The 18911-nt window shown below is 31.1% G+C and overlaps 1 protein-coding gene and 1 pseudogene across 5 annotated transcripts in view; one reads left to right on the top strand and one right to left on the bottom strand.

Moving 5' to 3' along the window:
- LOC105152576 (dual specificity calcium/calmodulin-dependent 3',5'-cyclic nucleotide phosphodiesterase 1) overlaps positions 1-18581 on the bottom strand; it is a 137848-nt gene extending 119267 nt beyond the window's left edge. For 4 of the 5 annotated variants that reach the window (XM_087409085.1, XM_011066947.2, XM_087409086.1 and 1 more), the window contains exons 1-2: positions 18554-18581; positions 15859-16026 (exon numbers count right to left, since the gene is read on the bottom strand). In XM_087409085.1, the coding sequence (XP_087265211.1) occupies positions 15859-16026; positions 18554-18566 (181 nt within the window). In that variant the 5' untranslated portion in view covers positions 18567-18581. Of the gene's footprint in view, positions 1-15845; positions 16027-18553 lie in introns of those variants that run through there. The other variant, XM_087409087.1, reaches the window with a different exon arrangement.
- LOC147908791 (uncharacterized) lies at positions 7439-15839 on the top strand (annotated as a pseudogene).
- Positions 18582-18911: the final 330 nt, after the last annotated feature.

Here is an 18911-nt window from a genome sequence, read left to right as displayed (position 1 = left end):
TGTACACGGAGGAAATCCGCGAAACGTATAATCTTTATTTAATTAATTATTATTTATTATTAGAGCCCACATTTCCGGATATTTATGGGATGTACATGCAAGTATCCACGTGAGTGAGATGTCTTAGACGACATCCATAGGACATCCAAGAATATCACATCCGTGATATCCATGAGATATCACGTATTAGAAGTGTGATTTAGTTTTGCGATTTTTTCTCAAAGATTTTTATTAAACAACATATCACGTAAACGTTTAATAACTGTACGATCAACATTTAATTCTCTGGCAAATTCTGACGTGAATTGTGCTGGATTTTCGTTCAAAAATGCAAATTTGTATTTTCCAGCTTTTGTCGTTGACATTGAAATCACTTTTGAATCGATAGAATCATTATTAATAATATTCTTAATTGATGGAGCAATATCATCATAAGAGTTTTATGACCTTTAGCCGCTATTTTCCTCTGATTAAAAGATAAAAGTAATGCATGTTAAAAATGCTCTTTAGGAAGCTCTATTTTTAAAATGGTATAAATCATGTTTACGCTTATTATTAGTAAACAATTAAATATCATGGAATAATATTAAAGCATTAAGAAATAATAGCTATGATCGGAATGTCTTTAACAACATTAACATTAATGCCATCTCCCGAGCAGAAATTGAACCTTATGCCTATGTAGTCATGAGATAGAAAAGTTGTGTCTTAGATAGCTACTATCTACTTCTGGTTAACTAATAATGTAACGCTCACTTTTCCCAGTAGCTGTACAAAGAAAATTAGCTAATAACTAAACATAAAATATTACACAATTATGACGTGGAAAATTATAGCTAGCTGTATATTTCATAATTTCAATAAATCTGCCTAGTAACTGCCTAGTAATTATAATGTTACACTTACATCCTTATAAATATGTAATACTCCTATATTGCTAACGGAGTTAGCAATCTCTTTTAGGAGTGAGGGTTGTGCCAAAATAGTGAGATAGAAAATCGACTTCTCGCTTCTACAACTCGTGTACTTTCGCAATGCGCATACGCGCATTCTTAACCCATTTCATCATATTTTATTACGTTAATTGTGCCCGTACGTTCAATAGTGAAATCACAGTGGAGTTGAGTCTGCTTTTGGCTTATGTAAACATATTAGAGAAAGTGCCGATACCGACTTTGTTTTTAGATAATATTTTTAAACAAAAGTTAAAAATAAAACTTTAAATATATAAATACAAACTAAAAAGTGTCTTCTATCAGATAATATAAGCAGTTTTTATAATACTGTAACTTGAAAGTTATAGCTGGCATTAGCATTACGCAAGGTGTCCTACTGACGATTAAAGATTCGTCTACACGATGTAAAGGTGCAAGAGCGCAGGCGTAGACGCAGGGAGTCTGTGTCATTTCTACACAGGAACGCGCAATGTAAGCGTAAAACAAGCGCAAGAGTGAATATTGAACATTTAAATGAAATAATATAGTTGTTAATACAAACAGGTGATGAAAAATAAACTACTGATTTTTTATATCTGATAGCTGTTTTAACATATAGCTGTGTATTGGGATACACAAAGTTAATGAATGTATGGATATACAGGTGTTATATACAGGATGTCTCAGATCACCTATCTATCCTTTTTATCTCCGCAGGATAAGAACCAGTCAAAAATATGTTCAAACCAAAGTTGTGAGATTTAAAAAGATCTATTTATTGATCATATCAATTTGACCTTGAGTGGCTTTGCCAAAGTCAGGGTGAGTGTCGAGTTCATTTGCTGATATTAAAAGTTTGTGGAGACAGCATTTTCCTAATCGGATTCCTCACTCGCGGAAAGTCTTTTCATTCACGTACGCACGCACGCATGCACGCCGCGTTCGATTCATGATCAAGAAGTCGCGTAAGTCGAACTATAATTCAAACCCCTTTTCGCTCAAAGTTTTCTCACCGTCGTTTTCACTTTAACTCGCTCTCGAACAATAAGCAAAAAATTTTTTTCATAATTTTCGAGATTTCAAGATCATCGCGATTTTTTAAATAAAATAGCATATTTTCATTAATGTAGTAATGTAGTTCATAAAAAAACAAATTCAACCATATATGATATTTGTCCTTCAGATGACTTTGGAAAAAAATCACATTTATATGAACAAAAGAAGAGTTAACACATTTAACTATTTTCAATGAAGATATTTATTTACTTTAGTTTAGAAAATGTTCGAAATGATTGCCATTCGAATGCGATAAATAAATGATTGTTTCACATTTTCAACGATTCTGATTGAGGTCGATACATGCACGTCGAATTCTTTTTTGTATGTTTCCCGGTATTGTGGGAATATCACAATAAACTTGACTTTTTTTCCCATAGAAAAAAGTCAAGTGGCATAAGGTCTGGCAACCGAGTCAGCCAACAAATTCGTCTATCACGCCCAATCCAGCGATCGGGAAACATTCTGTTAAGCACATTGCGTGCGATAAGTGCATTATGTGCTGGACAACTATCCTGCTATAATTACATTCTCATACGATGGTTCAATGGAACTTTATCTAATAATATTTTAATAATACAAAAATTTGCATAATTTTGTCCATTTATATTTCCTTTCAAAAAATGGACCAATGACGCAATTTCCAATAATACAACACCAGACATTTACATTCCATGGATGTTGATGTTGTACTTGTCGAAGCCAATGTGAATTGTCGACGGTCCAATAATGCATATTATGTGTATTTAATTGTCTATGATTTATAAAAGATGACTCGTCTGTACACATAATCGAAGAATTGTTGATCAATCTCTAACTGGTGTAGAACCCATTCACAGAATCTTTACCTATTTTTAAAATCGTTATCACCAAGAGATTGATGTAAGCATGCGATAAAGATGAAAATTATGGCGTTTCAATACTTTCCAAACACTTTTAGCAGATAAATCACATCATTCATTGAAAAACGATTTGCCGACAACTAATATGTGCGAAACAATCATTTATTTATCGTATTCGAAAATGTATGAAAGTTAATAGCAATCACTTCGGATATCTTTTAAAATAAATGAATATCTTGATTGAAAATACTTAAGTATGTTAACTTTTCTTTTTCCCATATAAATGTGATTTTTTCGTGTTCAAATCATTTGAAGGACAACATAGCATATATGGTTAAATTTTTTTTTTATGAATTACATTACTACATTAATGAAAATATGCTATTCCATTTTTAAAAAATCGCGATGATCTTGAAATCTCAAAATGATCTTGAGAAAAATTTTTTGCTCATCATAATATGTGTCCCTTCCAATCAAACAACTTTTCCCTATAGTATATTTTCCCATATCATAAAAACAACGAAGACATTTTGAATAATCAAATTAGAAGAAACACCCTATATATTACACGTTCTTCAGACAAATTATTCCTATTGATTCATTATTATCAGGAGAGACGATAGTATCTCGATACGAGATAATAATTTTCCTTGTCTATGTTTTTAAGAACCCAAACCGTGTAATCGTATAATACACGTATAATATAACTGCGACAGCGAAAAGGATCGGCGTAACATTGGGTGCAGGCGTTGGAAATAAAATTAATTTATTTCCGTTGCGCTGTTGCATGCCGCTACGACTAAAAACAATTGCGCCTACGCCTGCGCCCTTACGTCTGTTACGCTTTGTCGTGTAGATGAGCCTTAAAATCTCCTGAATGTTATTCAAAATCATGTCCTGGATAATATTTGTCAAAATCGAGGTCAATAAATATTATACTTCTTATTTTCATTTACGTAAAGATGAATTTTTAATGCAAAAATGAAAATAAAAAGAATAATCTCCAATTGGCCTTAATTTTAATAAATGTTACCTAGGTCATGATTTTGAACATTCAAGAGATTTTAACTGTCGGACAGCTTGCTATGCTTGTAATGCTAATGCAGTGCTATAACTTTCAAGTCTCATAACTCGAAAAGTATTTCATGAAAAATAATTTTATTGTAGTGTTTTGAAAAGTTCTTGATACTATAGCTATTAGATTCTGGAATAGAATCAAAATAGGGTGTGTCATTAAAAAAAATTGATGTGACCTTGATCTGACCTTAAATAGATTATTAAAACTTTTAATTAATAACTGTGTGTGTTTTCTCCACACCAATTGATTCATCTTATTATTCTGTGTATAAAAATATTAGGGTGCCAAAAAATTAATAATTTACGAGATATTTTGTTTTATGTTAAAATGTATCAGAATAAAATGTGAAACACCTCGTAAACTATTGATTTTTTGATATCTCTATTTTAATATTTATAGATATAGAATAATTAGAAGAATCATATTATGTAAATAAAAATCACATAATTTAAAAAAGTGAACCTTCATATCTTTTTGAAGGCTCCATCTAAAAGAAAAAAACAACATGGCCAAAATACGTCCCCCTTGAAACCGTTCCAATTTTATTTGAAACATTTTTTATATCATTAAAAATAAATGAAATACATAAGATGATCGATTTAAGTGGATCATCCTGTATACAGTGTCCCATTTTTATCGATTATCTCAAATATCTCTTGAATAGTGCATTTTAAGGAAAAATGTTTCAGATAAAAATTTTGGAACTCCGAGCGGAACATAAGTGATGCCATTTGTTTGATTTTAGATGGCGTAATCAAGGTCAGGGCAAGTCATTTTGAATTTTTTAAATAGAACCCTCCATTTTTTATTACATATTATCTCGAGAGCTTTTCAAAACACTATAATAAAATATTTTTTTATTAAGTACTTTTCGAGTTATAAGACTTACAGTATAAAGTTACAGTACCGTCGGCATTAGCATTGCCCAAGGTGTCCGACCGACAGTTAAAATCTCTTGAATATTGTTACGCTCTAAATAAATGAGAATACAAATTAGTTCTGTCCGTTTTTTTGTGTTCAAAAATGCATTTATTTAACAAAAAAATCAATGATTAATTAAAGTATTGTCCATCGCTGGCTACTACTTTTTCCCATCTCTCAGGCAATTTTCGAATTCCATCTCGAAAAAATGACTCGTCTTTGGAAGTGATCCAATTTTAGAGCCAATTTTTGATTTCTGCGAAAGAAGTGAACCGGTGACTTGCCAAAGTGTTGCATCCTTCGGAACAACCAGTAATTAAGAAGGAGCAATATCCGGAGAATACGGCGGGTGCGGTAAAATATCCCATTTGAGCGTTTCCAAATATTTTTTTACGACTTTTGCGACATGAGGCCGAGCGTTGTCATGAAGAAAAATACTTTATCATGTCTTTACTCGTATTCCAGCCGTTTTTCTCGCAATGCACGGCTCAAACAAATCAATTGTAGCCGATACCAATCGTCCGTAATGGAATCGCCAGGTTTCAGCAGCTCATAGTAAACAACACCCTTTTGGTCCCACCAGATACAGAGCATGATCTTTGAACCATGAATGTTCGGCTTTGGTGTTGATGTTGAGATCGATTGACCGGGCTTAGCGTAGTATTTTTTCTTGGGATTGTCGTAGAATATCCACTTCTCACCTCCAGTCACAATCCGATGCAAATAACCTTTTCTTTGTTGTCTTTGAATCAGCTGTGAAAAACGCAAGTGAAAAATCGCCTTTCAACGTCTCTCGGTTTTAGTTCATAAGACACCCAATTTCCTTGTTTTTGAATTATTCCCATGGCTCTTAATCGTGAAACGACTTCTTGAGTTACTCCCAATGATTCTGCAAGTTCCTCTTGCGTTTGACTCTGATCTTCTTCGAGTAATGCCTCTAATTCTTTGTCTTCGAATTTTTTTGGCTGTCCAGAATGAGGCTTGTCTTCAAAGCTGAAATCTCCATCCTTGGAACGTCGAAATCATTCCCTACATGATTTATTAGTTGGAGCAGTGTCACCATAAACTTCGAACAAGCATTCGATGGGCTTCAGCTGCACTTTTCTTCCAATTAAAGCAGAAAATTAGAACCTCCCGCAAACGCTAGTTGGTTAACACAAAATTCGACATTTCAAACACAGTAAAAATCAAGATTTTTGTAATTCAAAGCGACATAAACTGAATATTATTAGCAGATGTCTAACCTCTCTGAAAACGCCAAAATCAGCTGTCACTATGAAACCATTCACAACAGCTGGAGCCATCTTTTGAAAAACGGACCGAACTAATTTGTACTTCCAATATTTGTCAAGATCAAGGCCACATTGAAGGTTGTACCTCCTATTTTCATTTTTATGTAGAAATGAATTTTTCGCAAAAATGAAAATAAGAGGAATAATCTCTAATAACTTTAGTCTTGACAAATTATCTAGGTGATCTTGAATAACAGGAGATTTTAAAAAAGAGATTTTAATCGTCGGTCGGATACTTTGGGTAATGCTAATGCCTGCCGTACTGTAATTTGCAAGCCTTATAACTCGAAAACTACTTAATGAATAAATTTAACTGTAGAGTACTATCGAAATTTCGGTTTTGATTTCAGTTTCGATAAAAAGTCAGAGTTTTGGTTTCGGTCGAAATTAAGAGAAAATTTCGATATGTAAACCGAAATTGTACAAATTGCAACGTGCCAGTGAGCGTTCAAAAAAAACAACCGTTCGATTTTAATTATTAATAATTAATTGATTAAGCTTGAAACCATTTGAGTATAAACTTTGATGTGATCCTAATAACTGTGATTTGATTTCTTTAAAAATTGAGGATAATATCATTATATTATTATAATCAAATATTTTAATAAAACGTTGTTGGAGAGTAAAAGACCTCACATAAAATCATAGGATTATGGCTCTGGATGAAATTGGCTGAAACTTTAATTGTAGTTCCTGACTCACAACATGATCAAAAATGTCCATAGGTACAAAGCTTAAAAATAACTAGTTTTTTTGTTATAACCGTTTAAAATTTTATTTTATTAATATTTCAAAATCAAGTTTTTGTAATAAATCATGAGCTTTTAGACAATATGCGAACCACTCTCACCTTCATTCTCTCTCACCCCCACATACATACATCTGCACGCGCATTTTTATAAAAAATACATAAAAATAGAAATAAATTTTTATTATTACATTTTTGTGCGAGCGTGCGTACATGCGTGCGCAACATATAATATATATATATATATATATATATATATATATATATATATATATACTAGAATTATATGTATTCTGGAAAGTTTTTAGAAAATTCCTGAAATTTCAGGGCTGGCCTGGAATTTATCATTTTTTCATTCTAAAAAAAAGTCGAAGTGAAAAAAAAAGAAATAAAAAGGAAAAGTTGTGTTTAGGTATAAATCTTCTCTTAAAAAGCATTTCAGCGATAGCAACCCAATATTTTTGAACACGGTTCTTTACGTGGGGAAACAAGCATTCAGATAATCAAGCATCTCCCACGTGAGAGATAAAGGAATTCACGCATTTCAAATAATACGCGTGAGAGAAGTCGTAAAAGTCTAGCAAACTCTAAATACATGATTATAAAATTCTAAGTTGGATCTATTTTTATACTGCTGTGTTCCGCTTTTGTGCTTTTATAACTGTAACTCTCTCTTTCTAATAAGCGTTAGAACAATAGATTTTACTAGTATCTCATTATTTTGTTATCGGAACACTTAACTTTTTTCGCTTAACTCTGTAGTCGCTATTTATATTTTGTAATCGATAAATTAAATTAAAAAATTTATTTCAATTTTTATGCATCTTTTCGATATAAAAATGCGCGCACGAGCCGTTGTGTGAGGGGGATGGTAAGGGAGTGAGAAGGGGGGGGGTGAGTGAAAGTGAGGATAATGAGAGTGGTTTGCATATTGTTATCTAAAATCTCTTGAGGTATTGCAGATTTATTGAATTATTATTACAGAAACTTGATTTTGAGGCATTATTAAAATAAAACTTTAAATGGCTATAACAAAAAAAATTTTCAAGCTTTATGCCTATGGACACTTTTTGAGTGAGTCAAGAATTATAATATACTAAGGTTTCAGCCAATTTCACCGAGAATCAAAATCTTATGATTTTATGCAGGGTCCTTTCCGAAGAATACATTTACATAGAAAATTTTCCTATTAAGCCATGCGAATTGTTCCAACATTCACTCTGTTCTGTTTCGAAAATTTTAATAGGCTAATAATTAAAAATGAAGAGCAATTTCAATGCTTACTTCATAATATATAACCATCAGATTTTTCTTATCGTGTTCAAAATATTTGTATTATTATCAAAATTTTCAATAATTATTATGAATTACCAAAAAGTTGAATCACCAATTATGATTCCATTGAAATTCTATTCCTGTTTTTGTCTTTATTTGATATATGTATTTATTTTAATTAATTAAATTATCTTTTTTTTATATTGTCTACTCATTTCATTTTCTAAAAAAAAGTTTTTTAATGTTAATTTGAGGATGTTAAAATCACAAAGCGATATACTTTAAAACTAATAAAAAAATTTTTTATTCTTAAAAACGTTTCATAATCCAATTAAATGCCACTTTTAAAGATCCTGTAGAAGGTCCTGAGAAAATTACAATTGGATCTTTTTCTGGGTGAACAGATCTGTAATTTGAGAAGAGTAACGATCCATTTGACGCTTGAAACCTTGCTAAAATCGACCTTGAATTCGAAATTTGATCATTTTTTCACATTAATCGGGCTGTATTTCTTGAGGTGTATATCATAGAATTAAATGAATTATTGTATCGTATTCAGTAATCAAAAAAACATATAGTATCACATTTAAAATCCGAATTAAGCCATTTTTGCATCAAATCGAAACATATATATTAGGTCATTTAAAAAGTATCCGCGGTTTTTTGTTCAATTTTTGAATGAAAAAACCGCGGATTTTAAATGACCCAATATTAAGAAAAATCGAAATTTTGATTTAAAAATCATTTATTAGCGACTTCTAAATCTTAATATTTTTTTTTTCCTTGTCAGTCTAATAGAAGTTGATCGGTTCAGCCTTATTGAGTTCCAATAACCTCAATCTGACGCAACTCACCGGTTCGCATAAAGGAGGCACGTCCGTGTCTCGCGCCACAGTTTAGCGCCGAGACACTATCAGTGTTTCCAGATGTACGTATATATTATAATATACATATATAGTGCGACTCACGAGCAGGGTTCGATAATATTTAAAATAGTTCCATTTTAAATATATATTTAAAATGGAAATGGCATTTTGCATTTTAAATAGTTTTTTTAGAAAATCATTTCCATTTTACATTTAAAATGAAATCATGTCTATCATTTAATCATTTATATAATAGGTAAATGGTTTTTCTATGTGTTCATAAATTTTCTCTGGAATCATTAACGTATAAGAAGAACCAAGTTCCGTGATTGGCCAAAACACAGTTTCTTCTATGGCGATGTTGAACTTAATGTTCGCGACCAGTTTGACCCCAGGCGCCACAGAAAATCCGCCTCTCCACTTTTGTTTCACCAACTGACGCTGCACTCGCCGCTACTTGTAGCCAGCGCCGCCGAGCACCAATTGACAAAAGTAGAAGGATTTTCTGCGGCGCTGGCGGCTGAGATCAAATAGAAAGCCAAATATCGTTTACATTATCGTTCGCGACATCATTTGTGTATTTTTACTTCCGCGACGATGTTACGTAATCTATAATATATTACGGCTAGTAAATAGTGTGGACATAATCTTATTTTTATTGTATTTGCACCAAATCTTGAGAGATCGATGTCATATATAATATCTCATTAATTATTAAAGAAGAAAAGAAGAAGTTCTTATTGTATTGTATCGGTTGTGTACTTGTGTACTTGTGTACTGTGTAGTTAGTAGAGTGTAGTGTGGTGTATCCGCACTTTTTTAGTTTCGCAGTTAAAAATGAACAAAATGATAAGCAATCAAGAGAATGAAGAAGAAAAAAACGAAAAAAAAGAAAATGAAAATATGTATGTTAATTTAAATAATAAAACGATACCTCTAATATTAGACGGGAAACTTTTCAAGATTATTCGGATCGATGAAAGTGGTGAAAATATACAAGAAGAATGTACAATATGTAAGCACAAGATAAAAGATCGAATTGCAACCACGAATTTTTTGAGCTACTTGAAGGTATATAAGCATTATTTAGTATCATTTTTAATATCATTAATATTTTATATAGGATATCTCAAAATTTGTAACTTAAAATACTATAGATATATAGATAAATAGATAGATAGATAGACAGATAAATAGATAGATAAATAGATAGACATAGAGATTAGTCTGGTATATATAAATAAATTTATATATTGATCTAATACAAAATGTATATTGATCTATGAGTTTATTATTATAATTATTAAGAGTAAAAATTTATTTTTTGTATGCAGACGAAAAGTCACTCTATAGAAGAATATAAGGAATATAAAAGTAAGCAGTTCAAAAATCCATGGAAAAGGTCTTGCAGTATCAATAATAACAATGTGCAATCTGAAATACCTAACATTACAATGCAAAAGAAGCAGCGGCTTTTTAAAAGTTACAATACATTTTCTCGCAAAAGTTAACAACTTATGAGATGATCTCATCATTTCCTTCGTTGTAAAGACAATGTCTCCAATGGATATTGTAGAACATCAGGCGTTCAAAAATCTTACATGTGGTAATATACATGCTTAATGATTATTTATTATTTATTAATACATTCTACATTCATTAATTTATTCATTTGTTCATTTTTTAATAATGAATTAATCTAATTTGTATTTAACTGTTATGTGTTTCGATAAGTATCAAGTTGCTCCTCGCTCTGATGAAGTGAACTGCAAGGCTCACGAAACGTTGACATTCCAAAAATGGATCTAGACACGGAGAAAACTCGTGAAACACACAATAGTTATATAGAAAGCATCCGTGGAAGTCTCAAGAATATCTAATTTGTATTGTTGTTTAGGTATATATTATTATTTTTATTAATATTGTTGATGAATTAACTTCTTAGGTGTCAATAAGCTGACAAATTCTGTCATCATAATGACAAGAAAAACATTACGGTTACAAATAAATACCGAATTCACAGCCATGCTACAGTATCTTACAGTATCTTACAGAAATTTTGGAAGGAACTAAGTACGTGTGTATTACAATTGATATTTGGTCATCATCGAAAAGAAATTTTCTTGGGATAACTGTTCATTGGGTATTTTTATACTAATTATTTTTATTTTTAATAGCTATAATGATACATAATGCATACTGAAAATTACATTTTGATTTATCATGTTGAGAGTAATGATTTTTTCATGAAGTTTTTTATATGAAATTTATTGTATTGATAGTTATTTGGCAATATTTCGATTTGTTATATTCACATTTTAATTGAAAATGAAATGTTATTAGAAATAATATTTATCATTTTGTATAATTATATAATTTTTTAAATCAGATTCAGAGGAAAACAATTACAAATTTTTTCGTGAATTTTTATTAATTCATTAATAACTTTGTATTTAAATGTATATGTGTTTTTTTTTCATAGATAAATGCAAGTTTTCAGAGGGAAAGTGCGGCTGTAGCTTGTCGCAGGTTTAAAGATAGACATTATTATAACAAGATTGCTGAAATGATTCATGATATACACTGCGAATTTTTAAACTTGACGCAAAAAAAGTTGTAAAAGTAACAACAAAAATGCATCAAACATGATGAAAGCCTTTTTGATATTCAGTCAGAACAATCAAATCGATTTGGATAATAACGATAATGATGATTCAGATGATGATTTTATTATACAAAACATAACTGAGAGAATTACGAGTAACGTCAATTTTATGTCCAACATATTTTTACCTGTACATCGGCGCTGTACAAGTCATACAATAAATGTTAATCACAGTTGATATCAAAGCCGCATTAACAGGGCCTTTATCTGGAGGGAACTATAGTTGTTCCTATCATTCTACTTTTGGAAAATGCTCTGCCATGGAATTTAACATCCCGCTCTCCTAAAGCTACGGAGACATGTCGATATTACAGGAAAGGCCTCATCATCACCCTGTGTCACTCGTTGGAATTCGACCTTCGATTGTTTAAATGACAGTCAAACAATTCCTTGGTAATTTTTGCGACTGTTTGAACTTGATCTATCAAAATTTAAATAAACTGATTTTGAATTTTTAGCAGAATACACTGAATGCGTCAAACCAATTGCGGAAACTTTAGATAAGTTACAAGACGAGAAAAATTGTTTTTATGACGAATTTTTACTCATTTTATTGCAAACGCAAAAAAGTTTGCAAAAATTACAATATCAACATTTGAAATACTGTGCGAAATTAGTAATTGTGTTGTTAGAAGGCTTGTATAAAAGATTTAGTAATTTTGATTTTTCCTCACGAGTAAATGATACTATTTTAGCTGTTAGTCATCCGTTCCTTAAGTTACGATGGATATCAAAAAAAAGAAAAAAAATGATAAAGAATTGCTTATTAATGAAACTGAATATTTACTAAATTCTGTGTCAAAAACTCGAAATTTGATGAATACATCCGAAATCACAAGCACATTTTTTTCTTTTGAAGGAGGATCATCTTCGGATGAAAGTGTTACAAATACCTCTGTTAAAAATACTGTTGAACTGCAATGCTTGCAGTATTTGCAAGATGAAGATACATGTTTGGACATACTTAATAAATTTCCTATTGTTAAAGAAGTTTTTATAAAATATAATATTGCACTTCTATCATCTGCGCCAATAGAACGTTTATTGTATGGAGGTATGATTATGCGTCCTAATCATCGAAGTATGCACGATGATATATTTGAAAAGCAATTGCTATTCAAAGCAAACAATGTGTTTATCAAATAAAAATAGATCTGTATTACTGTAAAATGTATTAATTTTTTATGAATATCCAAATAAATTACAAATTAAACTATAAAGAAGAAATTAATTCCAGATCCATAAATATCGATTTTAATAAAAAAAATGAACGTTCCAGCATTATGCAAAGTAATTTCAAACGTAAAATACTTAAAAATATGTATACTAAGAAAAACTATTTTACATTTGAAAACCATTTAAAATACCTATTTATCCATTTTACATTTAAAATGGATTCGAAAAATCTATTTTATATTTTGCATTTTAAATACACTTTTTAAAAGTATTTTATATTTAGTATTTTAAATGGAATTCGAAAGGCATTTTACCCAGCCCTGCTCACGAGTGTGATGCAACTTCGTCATGCGTCTGCAATTAATATTTTTACAGGATGTCCAGAAAATTGCCCACAATACTTTAGGAAGTGATTCCAAAAAGAAGGAAAAAGAACTGTTTGTTTCCGAATCACTTTCCGAAGTATTGCGGACAATTTTCCAAACACCCTGTAGTATATACAGGGTTGGCCATATTCGACGGAAAGATGTTTTTTTTTTCAATCATGGGAAACGTCGTTACTCGATCTAACATCTCTTTCCCATGATTGAAAAAAAAACATCTTTCCGTCGAATATGGCCAACCCTGTATACACTATATATATATATATATATATACACTCAACAAAATTATCGCAACAAAAATTTATATCAAAATTTCGCATATAAATAAGTGTAACTTCGCGAAAAATGATTGTATTTAAAAGTTTTTTTTTTCATTTTTAAAATGAAACATTCATAGATTTTGAATCTATTTGTACTCTACCTGACTTTTTTTTTAATAAAGACGTGTTTTTTTTTTAATTTGCATAGTTTGACGCACTCCACGAGGTAGAAAAAATTTTTTTCGTAATTATTATGATAACCATCGTAAAATATGAACTTTTCTTTTATAAGAATGATTTTACAAGAATGATCATGTGAATCAGTCAAATAAAAAAAAACTGGATTGTTACAATTCTTGGTGCAAAATTGATTTCGGTATATATATATATATATATATATATATATAGCGTGACGCAGCTTCATCGCACATTGGATTAGACGGTTCCTTTTTTCATAATTGAAAATTACAGCAAATTCAAAATCATATAAAACTATTTTGTTCTCCTTGATCCATTCTACGCCTCCTGCGACTTCTACCCTATTTTTGAGATATACCTTGTACTCATATATATTAGGTGTTGGAATTAATTCGTAGCGTTTTTAATGAAAGAATGTTATTTATTTCACATGAGCATTAAAAAATACATTAATGAAAGTACTTCCCATCACTTGTAAAACGCTACGAATTAATTCCAACACCTAATATATATATATATATATATACACACACACACACGCATACAGTATGTCTGAAAAGTTTCCGGACTGATTTTTTTCTTATGAAACAAATCGTCCCATCTAACGGTCGACGTTAGAAATAATTTCTAAGAAGCTTCATGCAGAACATGTGCGAATTATATTAATATCAATTGAATACTTGACAAGTGAGGACGTGTTCTGATTTATATGTTTAAGCGTGTCATTCAATTTTTACGATGGAGCAACGAGCATCAAATTTTGTTTCAAACTTGGCAAAACTGCAATAAAAACTCACAAAATAATGAAAACAGTGTTCGGAGAGGATGCACTGTCATGTACAATAACATTCGACTGATTTAAACGTTTTAAGGAAGACTGGTAATCTTCCTGGATGATGACGCGAGAAGTGGTCGACCATAAACAGCTCGAAATAAGGAAGCTGTGGAAGCTATGCGTTCTTTACTAACCGAGTACCCTCGTTGGATACTTCGTGTGATATCTAAACAATTAAAAATCGGTGAAGACACTGTTTCTACCAAACAATCATAGGGATTTGAACCGTAGAAAAATTTGTGCGCGCTTTGTTCCACATTTTTTAACTCCAGAACAGAAAGAAATGCGTGTGAATTGTTGTCGTGATTTTGTTGAAACGGCAGACAAGGATCCAGATTTCATAAAAACTATCGTCTGGTGATGAGACATGATATTTCATGTATGATCCGCAAACAAACAGACAGTCGTTTGCATAGGTAGCCCCTAATGAAGCGAGATCAATGAAAGTTCGCCAACAGAAATAAAAAATGAAGACAATACTCATCGCATTTTTTGATTCTGCAGGATTGATTTATCATGATTTTATGCCATTTGGCCAAACCATTAATTCAATGTTTTATTTAGAGATTTTGAAACGCCTTCTGAATCGAATGAGACGTGTCAGATGAGATTTTATTGCCTCTGGGAATTGAACACCTTCACGACAACGCGCCAGCTCATTCTGTTTTAATTGTGTTACGGTTTTTGACCAAACCAAGTCACAGTGATAAATCACTCTCCGTATTTTTCCGATCTCGCACCGGCAAATTTCTTTTTGTTCCCCAAAATAAAAATGCTTTTAAAAGGATAGTTTTTTGAGGACATATCAACCATTCAAGCGAACGTAATACATGAACTGAAGGCGATTCCGAAAGAGGACTATTAACTCCAACCGTTATATCTTCCATCTAAAACGGTGTGTATTGAAAGAGGAGAAGATTATGTAGAAGCCTAAATAAAAAGAAAAGATGAAACCTTAAATCTCTGATTTTTTATAACCTCAATCCGAACTTTTCAGATATACTGTGTATATATTGTATATATTCGAAATCAATTTTACACAAAGAATTGTGACACATTCAATTTTTTTTCTGACTTATTCACATGATCATTCTACCAAATAGTTTATATATGTACAACTTTCTATACAACAACGCGAATATCGAAGAATTTTGTAGCAGGTTGAAAAAATATTTTGTATTTAGAAGAAACGTGTATGGATATATTTACGGATACAATCGCGCAGTAACTAATACACAGAGATATGTTTGTGTGGGCGTGTAAGTAGATGAAATCTAATTGTCGAAGTGTATCTTGACCATTTCAGGGGTAATACCTCGAAAACTTACTGGAGAGTTGGCCATTTCGACCGGGAGAAGAAGAAGGATTGCGCGATTTCGAAGATGTCGCACTGCTTACACTGCTGCAGCTAGTAGCAGCTGCGTTGTTCACCGCTACACCAGCCGGGGCTACCCCAATATCGTCTCGTGTAACTCGTCTATCGGGCGGAGATGCAACTGCAATTTCAAAAACGAGAATAATAAAACAACAACATATAAACAATAATAAACGATTTATTAGGACCGTATTATGTGAACACACAATAAAGTAAGAAGCTATACCGGTTGAAGCTGAATCTTGAGCGTTTTAAATAACTTCATGTGAATTTATATACCATGTTTATAGTCTCTCGAATTATGCGCCATGATTTTTCGGATTTAGAAACACAACTGAACTACCATAGTAATATCATAAATTAACTTTTTAAAAGAAGGTAAAAAAGGCGCTAAGTATTCCTTTTAGAAAAAATCGTTATGTAAATTATTATATATACTTGTATGTGCTTCTTGATGAAAAAAAGTAACTTTTTATTCCAAATCTATTTTCCAAGCTGTAAAAGTAATAATTTTTTCAAAAATGTGTGAAATCTTTAAATTGCGCCAATTATAAACAAAAAATATATTTCGTTGAAACACTAATGCTATAACTTTTAAACTAAAATGAAAATAAGAGCAACTAATTGAAATAAAAAAATTTTAATATATAAATACTTACCGCCGCTAACAAACTTGACTGGTCTAGCGGCGCCAATTTTTTTGTATTTGAATAAATTTTCACCGTTTTGTTTTTTGAAATTTTAAACATTTGCTAACATTTGATTAATCAATTAATCGAACATTTAATGCCTCTAACAATTTTTTCAGCTTTTGACATGAATCTTCATTAAGTAAGGTTCCAGTTTTTCATCTTTCAATTTTTTGGTCAACTTTCACATTCTTTATCTTTTATTGAAATCATCATTCCGCGTTGAAACTCTTTCGAATGGAATATGTTCCCTATACATCTCCACAAGCGAACTTTCAAGTGCACTTTTCTTAACAATAAATGCAGTAAAACTTCTTGCAAATGTTGTTTTGTTGGTACAAAAGTCGACATTTTCAATGGAATGACAAATATGTTGTTTACACGTCCATCAAATATCATATACTCAATATGAAAGTTGTGTATAGTATTCTCAAATACAACCAATGAAATTCTATGTATGTAGTATTCATGACGACGTCTTTTAGAAAACGGCGGAAACTTATTCAAACACTTAATATTAAAATTTTTTTATTTCAATCAGATGCACCTTATTTCCATGTATTTTTGTTTCAAAGTAATTATATAACATTAGTGTTTTACCAAAATATACTTATAATTGGCACAATTTAAAAATTTCACATATTTAAAAAAAAATTATTATTATATAAGGTGTCTCGGAACAAACATTTGTCCTTAAAATGACGTACTCCTGATATAATACTAAAACAATTTTTCCTTTGCCAAAATTTTATTCGTAGCTTAATTTTTGAATTATAAACAAAAATAATGATTGTGTACAGAAAGTAGGCAGGGGCGCAATGCACCATCCAACGCGGGCGCTCAGTTGCGATCAGATGCTTGCCATGCATGAAACGCGTGACGCAATGATATGTTCATGTACACATTTCTTTCCCCCTCCCCTTTCTCTCTCTCTCTCCCCTCTCTCTCTCTCTCTCTCTCTCTCTCCTTCTCCCTCTCCTATAAATCATCGATCGACATAATTAATATTTCGATGAATCATTTTCAGCAGCTTAATTGCTTCTTGTCTCATTCGATAATGATGCATTGATTGCATCCAAACTCGATATTATATAATTTTTTTATTTCATATTTAAAATAAATATAAAACTTATGGTATATTCGGTAGACTGCACTAGTGCGCACTAAGTGCGAATTTCTTCGGTGCCACGCATTTGGGTTTTCAGTGCGTTGAAGTTGCCGTATTCGGCAAATTGAAAACTGATCCTGTATAGTGCTGAATTTGTATTCGGACCAACCGAATGAACCGAACGAGTTCGAGAAATGTTGCAATAACATTTTTGTCAATGCAATTTGGTGTTCGAACAAACAAAACTAGTTAGGCAGCAAAAAATTACAAAATGGTGGATAAAGAAAAACTAAAATTATTTATTATAAATGAATTATTAAAAACAAATAGTAGCAATGATGAAATAGAAGACATGTTATATGTAATAAAAGAAGAAAGACCAAAAGATAAAAATTATGTGGACATCGTGAATGAATACTCGGATAAAGAAGCATATAATTATATATGATAAAAAACAAATACTTTTGATAATGAAAATATTTGTGTTTACTATCATTAATTGTAATATAGTTATTAAAGTTTCAAACTTAATTCTGCACCAGATCACATCAATCCAGTATATATAGTTCTGCACTTGCATCGTGTCAGGACAGCACCATGGCAAGGCAGCATTAGAACCGTATTAGTGGATATGTACCGAATGTGCTAACGAAATGGCCGTTAAATAATAGATTGATAAATTTTTTATTTTTATATAAAAATTGATTATATTAATTATCATATCATAAAAATGACTGTCAAACTAAAAGACTGTACTACATAAATATTGTAAAAAATTATATTTTTATATTATTATTATTGTAACAATTAAAGAATTAATGTTTTTGGAATATTACAGGCATATTACTAACATTTTGCAGGCATATTGTTAATTTCTGTGATATCTCTGCAATGTTACATTGCAATCTGCAATATTGTAACATTGTAACAATATTGCTTCAATCTTCTGTGCTGTATGGGTTATAGCGTTTCACGCACATTTGATCGATTTACGAACGAATTTATCAGTTCATTATTATTATATACTATCGATTAATTATTTAGTGACTGAGAATTAAATCCAAGAAAGAAACATATACAGTAACTAATATTCAGAAGTTTTCCTTCTTTTATAAATTTCATCATTTATCAATATATTCACGGATTTATCCACGTACTTCATTGATTGTTGACAAACAAATCTATTAGCTCATTACTATTAATCACTAC

The sequence above is a fragment of the Acromyrmex echinatior genome, chromosome 8 (assembly GCF_024713525.1).
Source record: "Acromyrmex echinatior isolate Ae372 chromosome 8, ASM2471352v2, whole genome shotgun sequence".
Lineage (NCBI taxonomy): Eukaryota > Metazoa > Arthropoda > Insecta > Hymenoptera > Formicidae > Acromyrmex > Acromyrmex echinatior.
Note: the sequence above shows the minus strand (reverse complement) of the source record. Positions and strands in the feature narration are given on the sequence as shown.